At 41.5% G+C, this 16,306-nt stretch overlaps 1 protein-coding gene across 3 annotated transcripts in view; it reads left to right on the forward strand.

Annotated features, from left to right (window-relative positions):
• The first annotated feature begins 2,635 nt into the window (after positions 1–2,635).
• LOC149846827 (isoprenylcysteine alpha-carbonyl methylesterase ICME-like) overlaps positions 2,636–16,306 on the forward strand; it is a 45,322-nt gene continuing 31,651 nt past the window's right edge. The window contains exons 1-7 of one of the 3 annotated variants that reach the window (XM_089996600.1): positions 2,636–3,122; positions 4,577–4,653; positions 4,808–4,877; positions 5,018–5,098; positions 5,289–5,363; positions 5,453–5,554; positions 5,668–5,808. In XM_089996600.1, the coding sequence (XP_089852726.1) occupies positions 2,686–3,122; positions 4,577–4,653; positions 4,808–4,877; positions 5,018–5,098; positions 5,289–5,363; positions 5,453–5,554; positions 5,668–5,808 (983 nt within the window). In that variant the 5' untranslated portion in view covers positions 2,636–2,685. The remainder of the gene's footprint in view (positions 3,123–4,576; positions 4,654–4,807; positions 4,878–5,017; positions 5,099–5,288; positions 5,364–5,452; positions 5,555–5,667; positions 5,809–16,306) is intronic. The other 2 variants (XM_089996602.1, XM_089996601.1) reach the window with 2 other exon arrangements.

Raw genomic sequence — 16,306 nt, forward strand, 5'->3', positions numbered from 1 at the left:
TTGGTGGGGCAATTCAGTCCCCGAATATTCCAACACAAGATCTTCATAACTGAAAGTCCGGAAATACCCGAGGAGTGCGGATCCTCACAGACCGCCTAGGAGAGACCCCAGACTCGCCGGATGGAGATAGCGAAGGTCGACGACGTCTCCTAATAGGGAGACCACCCCACCCAGGAGGAGATAACCCCTCGACCGAAGGAGAAGTGGTGTTGATGAACGAGATACGCCCAGCATCCGCGACCGAGGTCGGTAAACGGTCTGCGATCGCGGCCAAGGACTCACGCATAACAGAATCGACGTAGAGGAGCTGGGCTTGGGAAAGCGCAAGCTTGAGCCGCCGAGCTGCATCGTCCACAGACAGACCCAAAAAGGATGAGAGTTGACCACTCAAAGATGACGAACCTGCAATTGACGGATAGACCAAGTTTGGGGAGCCCTCCAGGCCTGCGAAGTCGCCCTCCCGGATGAAAGAGGAGGAGTTCAATGCCAACGGAGCCCTGCAAAACACGGCTAACAGAGGGGCACTTACCAAGCTGATGGAGACCAGGCGAATCGGACATACGATGCACTTTGTTGAGAAAGACGAAACCAAGACTGAAAGGCCATCAACCAGCTTGAAGAAGAAACACTGTCGGATCGGGACTCTGATAATAGGCGACCTGTGGGCCCGAGCAAGGAGAGAGTCCTCTGAGAGATGAGACATGTTACGCGAGAAAGACCCAAACTCATATGCCCCATAGGTCGAAGCAAACGAAATATAGGATGTTGCAGCTGCCGAGTGGCAGAGAGAATCCTTAGACGCCAAGGCGACACCTGACGGTACCCGATCCCCATCAAGCTCGAAGAAAGGATCCACCAAAATGTTCCGCAACAACATAGCCCAAGACTCAGACCACCCGGGAAGCCACGACAGCCAACATCTTCCTGACCGAGGCCAAGATGCGTCGTCACACCCGCCATACCACCTGAAAGCCCGCCCCGCTTCGAACAACGAGCACAGAAAGGAAGATACTACAGATGATGATGATGATGATGATGATGATGATGCGAGCAGATTCGCACCCCGAGGCTGCAAAACGCCCCCTGCCGACACAGAGACACAAACACCGCCAGGGAGCCGCGGTAGCCCGAACCCCAACGCCCCCGAAGGAGAGCAAGATGACGACAGCGGACAAAGAGAATCCCTGCTCACCCAAGAAGACCTCGCCACTTCGCTAACGGGACCCACGGTATCCACCGATCTCCGTACGGCTTGAAAACCGAGTGGCCAACACGACCACCAAGACAAGGAGAGGCGAGATCTCGATAATTGAATCGGGGAGAGCCTGCTTGCCTCACCTCTGGCCATAACAACTCCTCGCACATCAAAAGGAGCGAAAGAAGAGAAAAAGTACCTTCGTCGACCAGAAAAAGGAGAATAAATCGAAGGCACCCCCGAGCACGCGACCTGCATCCCCGATCTACGCCGAGGAGAAAAGGACGGATAAAACGCAGGCATCCCCGAGCAAGCCACCTGCACCCCCGAGCATGTCGCAAGCACTCCCTGGCTGCAGAAGTCACCAGACGCGGAACCCTCAGAGACAGAGGCAGCACAAAGGACAGGCGGGCCCGACACAGCAGAGCAGAAACTATCCCGACCGAAGATGGCAGGCGAGCCACAGGTACGGTCACGACAAAGATGGTTAAGATTTAAACGCTTCCCTGCGAAAGACATCGGAGCAGCCGTAGACGGTCGCATCAACACCCAAACAGAGCCGATCTTGAATCCCAAAAATGACGACGAAGGATCTTCCAAGATACCGATCTGGACCCAAGGCGCGAAAGAGGCTTTGCGAGGGCGGTGCATACCTCGCGAAGAGGCTCGTCCGAGGGAGGGAAGAGGGACTACCGCCCACGAGTGCTTCAACACTGGGTGCCGCCGAGACCTGAACAACGAGGCACAATGGAGGCAAGCACGACGCCTGCGAAAGTTGAGTGAAAGGCAACCCGCGCACCACCAGTCACTCGGCTTCGCCTGTGAAAGACAAGAGCGAAAAAGCTTTTTGGAGAAAGACCGCTGCCAGGTAGCTTTCACCTCCTGCCAGCCCCGACCGTCGATCGAGCTGGGCGGCCTACGAAAGAAAAACGAAGCCCGAAGAGTGGCGCCAACAGAGCATGCCTGAAGGGATTCCACCCTGACAGCTCTAAGAAATCGCCCGACATCACGAGCCAGCAGTGAACCAGCGGCGAGACAGGACGCGAAGGCCTCCGATAGAGAGAAAAACACACGAAAAGATAAGCGGAAAGGAAGAGCAACAAAAGCACCTTGGCGGCGAAGGGCGAAAGCGAGTCCCCAATCGTTCAAAGCCTCTAGGATAGATGATAGAGCATGTTGGTTGACCTGCATGGAGTTGGAGGCTCCTAAGCCCCAGAAGAAGAGGGGGAGAGAGAGAGAGAGATTTGCAGTGGTAAAGGAAGAGCCGAAAGTAATTCAACATTACCACTCATGAAGATCAACAAAATGTTGAACCCGTGAACTGAACAAGAACAAAAGCCAAAACAAATAAGGAAAGCACTAGAGAAAAGAACATTAGACAGATAAAAATGGGCTAACGCCATAGCCGCTTGCCCAGATTGTGACAAAGGATAGGTAGCATCAGTAGGAGGGAGGGAGGTGTTGGGGTGGTGGTGAAGAGGGGAGGAGTGATGGCGATGCGGGTGCTGGGCAAGATGATTGGAGGCATCCGCCCTAATCTGGGGAGGCTCGTCGGCGACGATGTCCCCTTTCCGCACTCCCCTCCTCCTCCTCCTCCTCCTCCTCCTCCTTCCCTGTCGTTGTTGTCCTGCTCCCTCCCATTGTTCAAGGAGAAGGAGCCCTTCCTCGCCACTGGTTCGTGCATCGACGGAGACGTCGACGAGCGCTCTGCCTTCGTCGTCCGCAGCACCGCGACCACGACCACGACCACCACCAACAACCATCAGAGGAGACGGAGGGCAGGGAATGACGGACACGTCGGTTTCGGCCGTCACCTTCCCGGCGTGTCCATCTCTCGGCGACAGTCGTTTAGGGAGGATATGGGCCACGCTGCCGCCGAGACCTACTTGATCACCCGCCTCAGCTTCAAGTTGTTGCGCTACTTGGGGTAACTACACCCATCTCTCTCTCTCTCTTATTTTGATGTGTATGGTTTATTAGTGGTGATTGGTTGCGCTTTTTCATTGATGGTTTTATAATTTCTCGATTGGTGTTGCATGAAATTGAATCTTTGATTGTATTATGCTCAGATGATTCGTTCTGCGAGGAAAAAGATTGGGTTTCATTCTGTTTTGTCAAGTGAAGAATCTGTCGAGCCTGGGTTGGATCGGTGAATCTCTGTTATGATCTGTCTGCCTTTTTCTTCTGCATTTACAACCCACCCACTTACTGGTTAGTCAGAGTTATTAAGGATCGCTTTTCCGATGGGGGTATTCTGTTTCGCCTTTCTTTGCTCAGTTTCCATTACGGATTAACTGGAAATGAGAACCACCAGTCTAGGTTCGATTATCATTCTGCTATTTAAGCTCCCTTTTAGGCATACTTCGACATTGGAGGACACAGTGAATTTGTTGATTTCTTTGCTTGAGGAGAATACTTGAAGGATGATTTTGCCTGATCTATAAGAGCAGGCTGCCGATGCTTTCTAATTGTTTGGATTAATCCATCTGGGTAGATGATAAATTCTATAAATGGTTGTTGTTAAAGCTCTGGTGATCTTTTGTGGCTCTTGAAGTTGACACTTCTGCTGCCATGTTTGTTCTCTGAACCACATGCACCAAGATGCTTGGAGTCCATGCCGTATTCTTTTTAAGTAGTTCAACTGGAAAAAGGAGGTAAAATAATCTATCTCTTCACTGACCTAAACCAAGTCATACTCAACGATAGTGCACTTATCAGAGACCATAAGAGTTACCAAGTAGCTGTCACGTCTTTGTCTCTAGTATAATATCTGAGATTCAATTAGGAATCTGCTCCAGGGAACCATGTGGTTGTTATTTGATAGAGCAATCCGAGCAAAATCTTTTCCGTAAGCACTGCTTTTTTCGGTTCTAGTCTAATTCCAATATTAGGACTATACCAGGAGAGTTTCTTTAAACATTTCAAGGCCTATGCACTTTTTTGTCTTCTATACATGGTTTTTGAGATATTGTCTGATTTCTTCAATTGAATTATGCTATTTAAAGCTTTTATTTGATTACTAGGATCTGATTATTCTGGAAAACTAACCAATCCAGTAGATCTGCTATAATAAATTCTATGGCATACTCGAATCATAGTTTATAATCATCTTTTGTTGCTGGAATAATCAGCAGATGGTTTGTCTGTAATTTGAACTTTTTTTTTTCTTTGGTGTTCAACAAGTAATTGTTTGAAATATTCTTCAAAAGCATCAATTACATAAGTTATTTAAAGTGCTAAGTCACCTAAACCTTGATTGGGTACTTTTCTGTTTGGTTCTACGGGTCTTAGTCTTTTCTTTTCTTGGCACCAGCTCTTGGTGCCCTACGAATGTTAAAAATCATGATTGCTATCCTTTCTAATCAATTTGAATTTATGCAGGATAGGATACAGGTGGATTACGAAGTTTTTTGCTCTTGGTTTTTATGCTTTGCTACTTATGCCAGGATTTTTGCAGGGTGGGTGGTTTTCTTCCAGATATATGAACTTTTAAATTCACTTGTCTTGTCTGTCTTTATCATGTTGTTTGATTTGTGATTTTCAGCCAAGTTCTGCACGTATGAGACAAGTCCTGAATTTCATATAACTGTAACCAGTGTCAGTTTATTGCAGTTGGGTATTTCTATTATTTCTCAAGGCAAATCCGTCGCAGCATAGTTTATGGAAGTGAACCAAGAAATCGGTATGCAAATTACTAGGCTTTCTTATTCTAGCTAGACAAACATAGAATCATACATTGCTTTTGTATCTCAATGTGTATTAGTGTATGCATCCAATCGTTGGGATCTGATTTTTGGGCATATCGTGGATGCTACTTTGCAGGTTGGATTTATATTTACCTGTGAATATTGATGAGCCAAAACCTGTTGTGGCATTCGTAACTGGTGGAGCGTGGATCATAGGGTAAGTTCTTATTAATTAATTTTCTTTGTGCACAGATGTCTTAATATCTTTCACATCAAGTTAATATAGTATAATCCTGAGGCTAAATCATCCATCTGGGATGTTTGATGTTCAATGCTTTGAATTGAGATTTTTTTATTCATAAGTTGATTGTTAGGTTAAATGTACTTCTAGGGTTTTCTGTCTGTAGGTACAAGGCATGGGGTGCACTTTTGGGGCAACAATTAGCAGAAAGAGATGTTATAGTAGCATGCATTGATTATAGGTTTGTGTTTTCTCAAATTTTTGTTTCTGTAGTGTGAAAAGCAGGATCAATGTTTTTAGTTCTTCATATATGTATTGGTATTTTGACAGAAATTTTCCTCAAGGGACCGTTAGTGACATGATTAAAGATGCTTCTCAAGGAATCTCATTTGTGTGCAATAACATTGCTGCATATGGTGGTGATCCCAACAGGTAAATTTATTTCCATTCATGCATAATGTGAGTGTTGTATAAGTAAAGCAGTGTATGCACCAACTATTTTACACTTTTAAAATGTGGATTATTACTTATGATTTGTTTTGTAGAATATATGTGATGGGACAATCAGCCGGTGCACATATTGCTGCTTGTGCTCTTGTTGAGCAGGCAATGAAGGAATGTGGTGGAGTAGAGCATCCATCATGGAGTATCTCACAGATTAAAACATATTTTGGCATTTCTGGAGGGTAAGCTCTTTTTGTTTGTTGTGCATACAAAGAGGCATGACACTTGCTTGTGTGTGTGTGTGTGGTGCATGCAAAGTCACACGTCACTTGCTTTTGTGCATGTGTGTGTGTGTTCTTGTGCTTGCAAAGCCACACATCACTTGCTTTTGTGTGTGTGCATGTGCATGCAAAGTCACACATCACTTGCTTTTGTGTGTGTGCATGCGTGCATGTGTGCACATGTGTGTGTTCTGTGTGTGGACATGCTTGCAAAGCCACACATCACTTGTGTATGTGCATGTGTGTGTGCATGCAAAGTCTCCCCTCACTTTCTTATATGTGTGTGTGTGCACCTCTGTCACTAAATTTGCATCCTTGCATGCATTTCCTTTGAGTTACAACTACAGAATGAAGCATATTTTTTTGTTAGGGAAGCAAATATGCATGATAATATGTAATCTTTGCATATCATTTGTTGGTTAGGCAGAAGTCTAGTAAAGACTGCTGTAGCAGAAAGGTATGCAAGGAACTTTTTCAAGGGATAAATGATAAAGACATGGATTTCATGCTAATAGAAAAAGGAAAAAATTATGAGTGAAAATTATTAGAATACAGATCGGATATGGATCCAGTAGAGGATCCATATAGACCACGTGTATGCTATATTATAATGTAATATACATTACTAACTAGGGGTAGTCTTGTCATTGTAAAAGATTTGTAAACCTATTTTACCTTAATGAAGTTTAGTGCAGCAATAGAAAAAGTCTGTGTGGCTGCCGATTCCAAGAAAAATCCTCTCTCCTCTCTCCACTCTTCTTCCACTCCTTCTTCTCGGTTTTCACGACTAAACTACCAACCCAAAGCAGTTTTATCATGGTATCAGAGCAGCGATTGCTCTGGGCGTAAAAGTGCCTTCATCAGGGAACGTGAAAGGGCCTGCTCCATTGGCCACGATCTACCGAGTCTGCTCCACCTTGAGCCGAGCCTGCTTCTTCATCAGGGAACGTGAAAGAGCCTGCTTCATTGGCCACAATCTGCCGACCCTACTCCACCTTCAGCCGAGTCGAGCCTGCTCTTTCTCCCCTTCAGTCGAGTTCACAACAGGCCACGATCTGCCGAGCCTGCTCCACCTTCAGCCGAGCGTGCTCTTTCTCCCCTTCAGACGAGTTCACAGACAATCGAGCCTTTTGCTCTTTCTCCCCTTCAGTCGAGTTCACAGACAGGTCACGTCTCTCTCGTCTGTCTTCTTCTTTTGTTCCTTTCTCCCTTCTGCTGAAATTTTTCTTTCCTTTCAACGTCATCATCATCTGTTTCTTCTATTTTCTTTCGCTGAGTTTCTCTGTTACAGATCTGAAGTAGTTTCAGATCTGTTATTGTTCCTTTTTTAGAGTTGAGTTCCCTTCCAGTTTCATTCCCATATCACGCAAATTGTTTCTTTTCCACGCTGTTGTTGTTTTCTGATCTTCTTCTTTGTCGGTTATGAACATCACGTTACTACTGATATGAAAACTGCCTTGTCACGTCTGCGTTATTCTCTTTTACTTTAACCCTTTTATCTTGCACTCCTTTGTCAGTTTTTTTTTTTTCAGTTTCAGCCACAAGTGTTTTCATTTCAGCTTCAGTCACTAGTGTCTTCCTGTTGTCAACCAGCTACCAATGGATACTTCAGGCAATTCGGGTCTTTCTTCCAACTTCCTTGGACAGCTAGTTTCAGAAAAGTTAACTACCAACAACTATCTGACTTGGAAAAGGCAAATTGCTCCTTTTATTCGAAGTCAAGACCTTTCAGGCCACTTGGATGGCTCCACTCCAATACCCCCAGAATTTATCATAACCGATGCCAAAGAGGATGGAGGATTGCCGAATACTATTCGCAATCCTGCATTCGTTTCTTGGATGAAGCGTGATCAGGCTCTTGTCACATACATCACTTCCACATTATCACAAGAAGTATTGATTTTCATTCCTGATGATTGCACATCCAAAGTTTTGTGGGAGGTTTTAGCTCAGACATATTCTCAGATATCAGAGGCTAAAGTGCTGTTTCTCAAACGCGAATTTCAGATGTTAAGAAAGGGGGCAATGAGCATTATTGAATTCTTAAATCAAGTTAAAAGCATTACAGACCAGTTAGCCATGGTTGGATATCCAGTATCAGATAAAGAAAATGTGCAACCGACACTGAATGCCCTGAGATCAGAATATGATGTCCTTGTGACCTCTTTATTATGCTTACCTACATTACTCAGTTTTGAGGAATTATGTGCCAAACTCCTTCAGTACGAAATGACTCTAAAGAGCATGTCTGATGCTTCAGCTGAACAATCATCTATGCATGAGGTTCTTGCCACAGGGATGATAGTTGATCGTGCACGAGGAGGACGTGACAGAGGCAAGGGAACTGCCATCTAGGGTGGACGTGGATTACTACCTACACCAAATTCCATAGTCAGTTTTTCAAGGAATGTTCCCACATGCTATCAGTGTAATAAACGGGGTCACATCAAAGCCAACTGTTGGTTCAACCCGCAAAATCGAAACAGAGCGCAAAATAATAGAAATGTTGCTACACCAGGAATTGCAGGTACTTTTCGGGTCAGTGATGATGCTAAGGATCTTCTCCTATCTGCGATGGCCAACTTGAACCTGAAACAAAATGATGATGGAATATGGTATGTTGATTCTGGGGCAACGGCTCATATCACTGGCAATACAGGTAAATTCTCTACTTTGTTTCCCTATTTTGGAAAATCTAATATTGTAACTGGAGATGAGACTCATCACCCTATTTCAAACATAGGCAATGTCCTTATTCCTTTGTTTGAGTCATCTATTTCTTTATCTGATGTTGTTCATGCACCAAATATAAAGAAAAATATTGTCTCTGTATCTAAACTTGTTGACTCTACCAATTCATCTATGGAATTTACTCCTACTTCTGTCTTTGTCAAGGATCTTCAAACGAAGGAGATGTTCGCTAAAGGAGAGCGATGTGGGAACATGTATGTCTTTAATGAAGATCCAACCATCAGTGTCTTGAAGCCCAAGTCTGATCATGTCTCTGAAAATGTCCTAAGTTTATTCAAATGTAATAAGCCAGATCTCTGGCATTCTCGTCTTGGTCATTGTAGTCAAGCCTTTATTGAAAAGTTAGTGTCCAATGGTTTTCTTTCAGAGTCTGTTTCACTTTCATTAAAGAATAAAATGTGTTCCAATTGTCAAGTTTGCAAGAGTCATGTACTTCCTTTTCATCAAATAAATAAAAGAGCCTCTATTCCTTTTGAGATAATATGTTCTGATGTTTGGGGTCCAACTCCCAATCCTTCTTCTTCTGGAAGTAAATATTATGTATCTTTTATTGACAGTTTCTCTCGTTTTACCTGGATATTTTTTATGAAACACAAATTAGAGGTCTTTCTTATTTTCTGTCACTTTCATGCCTATGTTAAAAATCAATTCTCCCAAAATATTCAAATTTTCCAATGTGATGGAGGTGGTGAGTATTCCTCCAAAGAGTTTTTAGATTTCCTCCAAGATAATGGGATACATCATAGAGTTTCTTGCCCGTATACTCCACAACAACAAAATGGAATTGCTGAACGTAAACACAGACATATTGTGGAAAGTGCAATGAGTAATCAACATGGTTGTAATTTGCCCATCAACCTTTGGACAAAAACCTTTCACACTGCCACTCATGTGATAAATCGTCTTCCTATGCCTATTCTTGAAAATCAGTCTCCCTATTATGTTCTCTTTGGTATACACCCTAATTATGATGAGTTACGAGTTTTTGGATGCACATGTTATGTACATGGTGACAAATCTATGAGAAATGATTTTCAAGACAAAGCCTCTATATGCCAATTTGTAGGCTATGCAGATGAACACAAGGGGTACAAGTGCTATGACCCTATCAATAAGATCAGAATTTTCAGAAATGTTGTTTTTGATGAAAATAGCTTTCTGGAAAATAAAGCCAACTATGATCGTGAACATGGTGATATGGCCGATAATTGGTATGATCCATGGCTCAGTGCTGAACTTATTTCACATGCTGCTGAATGTACCACTTTGGCTCCTGAAAACATACATGATGAGACAACTTCAGATAAGGTATTGGAAATAGAATGTCAGAGATACAAAATGAATGTCTACACCAGAAGACCCAGAGAGCAAACAGATGCCCCTGTTGGAGAACACATGACATTACCTAGTAATAGAGAGGCACCAAGAAGATCAAGCAGGATAAGGCATCCAATTGAAAAATGGGTAAGTTACAATAACTTCTTTATGGATTTTCAAATCTTTCTATCCAAGATTGAAAAACATGAGGAACCACTTGGGTTTTGTCAAGCTGTTCAATCTAACAAATGGATTGAGGCGATGAATGAGGAGATAGAGGCACTTCATGAGTGTCGAACATGGGAGATAGTTGGTCGTCCTCCAGATAAAAATATTGTTGGCTCGAAATGGGTGTATAAGATTAAATATAAACCGAATGGGAGCATTGAACAATACAAGACACGTCTTGTTGCCAAAGGTTTCACCCAAGAATATGGTGAAGATTATGATGAGACCTTCAGCCCAGTAGTGAAAATGAGAACCATTCGTATTATCCTTGGCCTGGCTATTGAACATGGGTGAAGCCTTAGTCAGCTTGATGTTAAAAATGCGTTTCTTCATGGAGATTTAAAAGAAGAAGTTTACATGGAGCAGCCTCAAGGTTATGCAGAGGGAAACCCAAAAGAATATGTATGTAAATTAACCAGAGCATTGTATGGTTTAAAGCAAGCCTCCAGGTCATGGTTTGAAAGCTTCTCCTCAGAGATTCAGAACCACGGTTTTATTCGTTCCCAACTAGATCATTCTTTATTCATATACAGGAATGAAACCGTTGTGGTTTTCTTACTTATATATGTTGATGATATAGTGGTCATTGGTAATGCTCCAGAGCATATTCAACAAATTAAAGTTTTGCTGAGTATGCGATTCAAGATGAAAGATCTTGGAGAGCTAAGATATTTTCTTGGTGTAGAGGTGGACAGACAGGATGGAAAAATGTCATTAACTTAACACAAATACACTCTTGATCTTTTGACCAAAGCAGGAATGACAGATTGCAAACCTGTGCCTACACCCAGTGCTGTCAATTAAAAACTCAGCATTTGTGATGGCGAGTTGTATTCTGATGCAAGCAAGTATCGCAGTTTAGTGGGCATGTTACAATATCTTACTTTTACTAGACCAGACATTGTATATTCTGTAAATCAAGTATCTCAGTTTATGCATGAACCAAAGACTGGTCATATGGATGCCGTCAAACGTATTCTCCGATATCTAAAAGGCACGGTGGGTGATGGACTCATATATGCTCAATCTTCATGGGTAACACCGAAACATGACATATTGGCCTATACAAATGCAGACTGGGCAGGGGACCCAGATGAAAGGAGGTCTGTTTCAGGATACTGTGTTTTCATTGGAAGCAATCTTATCTCATGGAGTAGCAGAAAACAGAAAGCTGTGGCAAGATCTAGCACGGAGGCAGAATATAGATCTATGACAGCTACCACAGTAGAAGTAACCTGGATTAGGCATCTCCTTACAAAGATGGGAGATAGTATTTCAAGTTCAACCCTCATGTGTGATAATAGAAGTGCTATAAAAATTGCGTTCAATCCTGTTCATCACAGTCAGACCAAACATATTGAGATTGACCAACATTTTATCAGACAAAAAGTAGCAGAAAAAGAGATTGAACCGGTTTATGTGTCTTCAGAAGACCAAGTTGCTGATATGTTCACAAAAGGTCTCACAAGTAACCGCTTTTGGTATCTGAAGAACAAGTTGCACATGGTTCAATCCCATGCACAACTTGAGGGAGGGTATCATAATACAGATCAGATATGGATCCAATAGAGGATCCATATAGACCACGTGTATGCTATATTATAATGTAATATACATTACTAACTAGGGGTAGTCTTGCCATTGTAAAAGATTTGTAAACCTATTTTACCTTAATGAAGTTTAGTGCAGCAACAAAAAAAGTCTGTTTTATCAAAAATAAGCCCTTATGTTTCAGTTTTATGAAACATATTGGATAAGTTGTATGAGTAGGATGTGATTAAGAACACAATCATATGGTGTATCTTAGAGAGTTGACTTGTTATGGCCATTTTCCTTTTTGATGGGGACTCTTCTGAGACCCTTCTGAAAAGCTTCAATATTCTCTTAAAAGTGAAATAGAGTTGGAATTCAACCGATATACACTTGAAATAATGAAGCCAAAGTTATGATAACTTTTTGGGTAAAAGCTTATATGGGCCAGTATTTAAGTGACGCGCCCTTTTTTCTTGATAGATGAGTTACACAAATCAATACTAATTTGTCAAGAGATAAAGTCTCTGGATGATTACTTCAGCTGGACATTCAAATTGAGCATAGCGACCATTTTTGTGGGTTGTCGTTCATAGGCCTTTGTGCTGAGACTTCGTTTTATTCAGAGTTACCGGAAGCACCTAGCCTAGTGGGGAAGGGTGCTTCCCCGAAGCGCAAAATGTCGTGCTTCCTAAATGTGCTGGGAAGCACACTTCCCATTTATAGGAAACACGCTTCCCATTTATGAGAAGCGCGCTTCCCCGTGCTTTCTCCATTTTTTTATTTTTATTTTTATTTTTTTCTCTTTTTTCGCTTCCCCTCGCTTCCTCCTTGCTTCCTAGGTCGCTTCCGGTTCGCTTCCGAGATGATTCTTGATTCACTTTTAAGTCGTCTCACGCTTCCTAAAATTTTGAAAGTGCCTCACTTCCCGCTTCCGCTTCCCGTATCGCTTCTTGCTCCCGCTTCCTCGACTGGCAACCATGATTTTATTAGGTGAGACCGTGAGAGATCATGTGATCTATAGATACAAAGATAAACTAGCTACTTGACTAGCTTCCCTACTCATAGGCATAGACAAGTGAGGTTGTGTCCATTTTTCAGAGCACACATTTTTGGAGTATTTGCCAAGTGAAATGTAACTAGCGTTATTAGTGGACAAATGCATAATGACATATAAAGTTCAAAGTAAAATGCTACATAGGAAAAATGTGTTTCATGACATGATCATCAAACAAGGCAATCTATATATGTGTAAAAATAACTATAGGAGTAAAACTAATGTGACAGCTAACAAAATAAGATATTGAAAGTCATTATGCCTTGAAGAGAAACTATTAAAATCAATCTGTCTCAACAAGAAGAAAAAGAATAATGATCTATTTAACTATCTTATCTTGGAAAGCACATCTGCCAATTTTTACGACATTTTTGTGATTTTTTAGTTCTTGGAAAAATGGTAAAAATTTCCAAATTCTTAAAAAGATAGGGTTTGATGTCAAATGATTCTAATTGATAGGTTTAGGGTATGAATGAGGATTTTAAGTTGACACATTTCTCCTGCTTTTTGTCCTTTCCTTTCTTTAAAAAACAAAGGGAAATAAATTTTATTGGTAAAAGAACAAACACAATGTTTCCTCCTTTGTACAAAACAATTGATGAAAGAAACCATATGTCGCAAGGAAATGGGACACCATTTTGTAGAATTTTCCATTAAGAACAGTATATAACGGAACATGAGAGTCCACTGGAGTATCCTTGTCACAGAGAAGAAACCTGTTAAATATCACTAATCACTGCAAACAAACAACCAAAATGCAATAATGGGCAAAAATCAGCTGAATATAGCGATATAAATACATGTGGACTTCCATTGAAGGCTAAAAATGTCAACCTAAATAGGTGAAAATTTACCAGAAAATACTAGTTAGATATACCATCAGGCCCCTTTGTTTGACACAAGGGAAAACTTTGGTTTTAGGAACCCATGTTTTGCCCTAAAAGCCAGGCTTTTGGCAAATTAGGTTTTGCCTAAAACTTGGTTTAGTTTGTTTTGATTAGAACAAAACTTGGAAGACTAGGCTTTGGTATGCAAAACTAAAAAAGGTAAAAAATGGAAAAAGAAAAATAATGCCTGGCCATTTTTTTGCCAGCCACTAGTTGGTAACATCCATGCTGGGTAGTACCATCCCAGCCATTTTCCATCTGGTGGTTGTTTGAAAAATGGATGTTCAAGAAAAAAAAAATAAGAACGGAAAACAGAAAAATGCCTAGTCAGTTTTCCGTCACCCACTAGCCGAGCTGGTATCGTTCGGTTGGGATGATACCAGCTTCATGATCTTTAAGTAAGTGGGTGGCCAAAAACTGACCAAATATGCAAAAAAAATGGATGAGTAAACTGGCTGGAAAGTAGTTGAGCTAGTACTGCCATGCCAGGCAGTAGCAATTCGGTGCTTTTTCGTCTAGTTGGTGGCCGAAAATGACTGGTGGTAGGAGGGGAACATGATGGGGTTTGGTCCAGTGGGAGTGGATTTCGGCCAAAAAACCTAGTTTCCAAGGTGAAAAATCTATCTTTGGCTAGGTTTGCAGAACTAGGTTTTGACCCAGCTTTTGCAAAAGCTATGGTTTTAGCTAAACCTAGTTTTGTGGCATACTAGGTTTTATTCTCAAAACCTGGTTTTAACTAGGTTTTGAGTGCATCTTGACCCATAAGTGGTCTCCATTTGTGTATGTTGTACTTGCCCATAAGCGGCATTTGTTTATATTTGCCATATTTCACTACAAATATCTACTTTGATAATATGGAGTTAAAGAGAAAGATCCAATTGATTTCTCTTTCTTGATACCATTTCTATGGAAGAATGAATTGATAAGAGTTTGGAGATTCAAGGGGAGCAAACTCAAATGACAGAGTATGTTTAGGCAAACATATTCTAGGAGGCAAGAAAATGTGGTTGAAATACCATTCTTCAATCAAATAGAGATGGAGGAGACTAACAACTTAGAGGCCAATTTTGATTCCATTCTAGCTGATTCAGAGCACATAAGTCTAGAGTCTCCTTTCATTACCTCACCTCCTCAGGTACGTCGGAGTTCTAGAGTTTCTGTTCCTCGTGTTATGTCTTAGGATTCTTTCCTCAGCATCGTGCTTATCTGACCCTAATTTGCTCTTATATTGAACCTAGTTCCTATGTAGAAGCAACTTCTAAAGAGATGTGGCAGCAAACCATGGTTAAGGAACTTTGTGCACTGGAGAGGATGCATGCATTGGACCTTGTAAAACTTTCACCTAGAAAGAATGTGATTGGCTGTAAATGGGTGTACGAAATCAAGACCAAGAAAGATGGGTTAATTGAGAGGTATAAGGCAAGGTTTGTTTCGAAGGGTTATATCCAAAAATTTGGAATTAATTTTGTTGAGACTTTTGCTCCTGTTGCCCATATGCCTACCTTAAGAGCTCTACTTGCTGTGACTGTTGTAAGACAATGGAATATGCGGTAACTAAGAGTAAGTTTGGTTGTGTTTTTGAAAAGTGAAAATACTGTTCAAAAGAGATTCACTTTCAAAATTTCACGAGACCTCATGAGAAAGTGAATCTCACTCAAATGGGATTCACTTTCTAAATCTCACTTTTGGGGTTCTGTGCCAAATCACTTTTTACGAGGCTTGCTTTTGAGGTTTTGTGCTAAAAAGTTTTATGTTTGGTTGCTTTTGGGGTACTGATTAAATGAGATTCACTTTCTAAATCTCATGTAATTCTAAATCACATGAGATAGCAACCAAGCATACCCTATATGTGAAGAATGCCTTTCTAAATGGAGACTTGGAGGAAGCGCATATGGAATTACTACAAGGTTATGTTAGATCGGAAGGCAAAGTTTGCATATTGAAAGAGCTCTATATGGGCTTAAGCAAGCACTATGGTTTGAAAATTTTTAGTTAAACAGTTAAAAGTTTTGGGTTTGACTAAGGCTATCATGATCCTGCTCTTTTTGTTTCTTCCTAATCTAAAGGAAAGTGTATATTACTTTTGTATGTGGATGATTATTATAGGTGATGATATGTAGAAAGTGGAAAATACGAAAAAGAGGTTGGCTAGCATATTTGAGATGAAGGATCTTGGGAACCTAAAATATTTCCTCAGATTGAAGGTTGCATACTCGAGACAATATCAAGGCTTCATAATAGGGGTGTCAATGGGTCGGGTTTACTTGGACCCGACCCAAACCAAACCCTATAGGGTCTGGGGTACGGTGATAAATAAAAAGACCTAATTAAGACCTGGGTTTGATTAATACATGGACCCGGGTATAGTTTGTGAAATTTTATACTAGACCTGACCTGAGTTCTAATTAAGACCCACAAATTTTCAATGTAAAAATGATAAAAAATATGGTTTTACCGGGTATGGTCTGGGTTTGGTTCATGTAGTTCTTATCGAGTCCGAGTATGGTTTTTCTTATAGTGGACCCAATTAGACACGGGCCTGGACCTAATACCATACCCAAAAATTGGGTCCAAGTCTGGTTCCACCTAGGTCCGAACCAAACCCGACCCGTTGACACCCCTACTTGATATTATTTATGCAGTTCATGTAGTCATTTAGTTTATGAGCTCCCTTGGATTGGTTCATCTT

Source organism: Nuphar pumila, chromosome 2, assembly GCF_984573655.1.
Source record: "Nuphar pumila chromosome 2, dmNupPumi1.hap1.1, whole genome shotgun sequence".
NCBI lineage: Eukaryota > Viridiplantae > Streptophyta > Magnoliopsida > Nymphaeales > Nymphaeaceae > Nuphar > Nuphar pumila.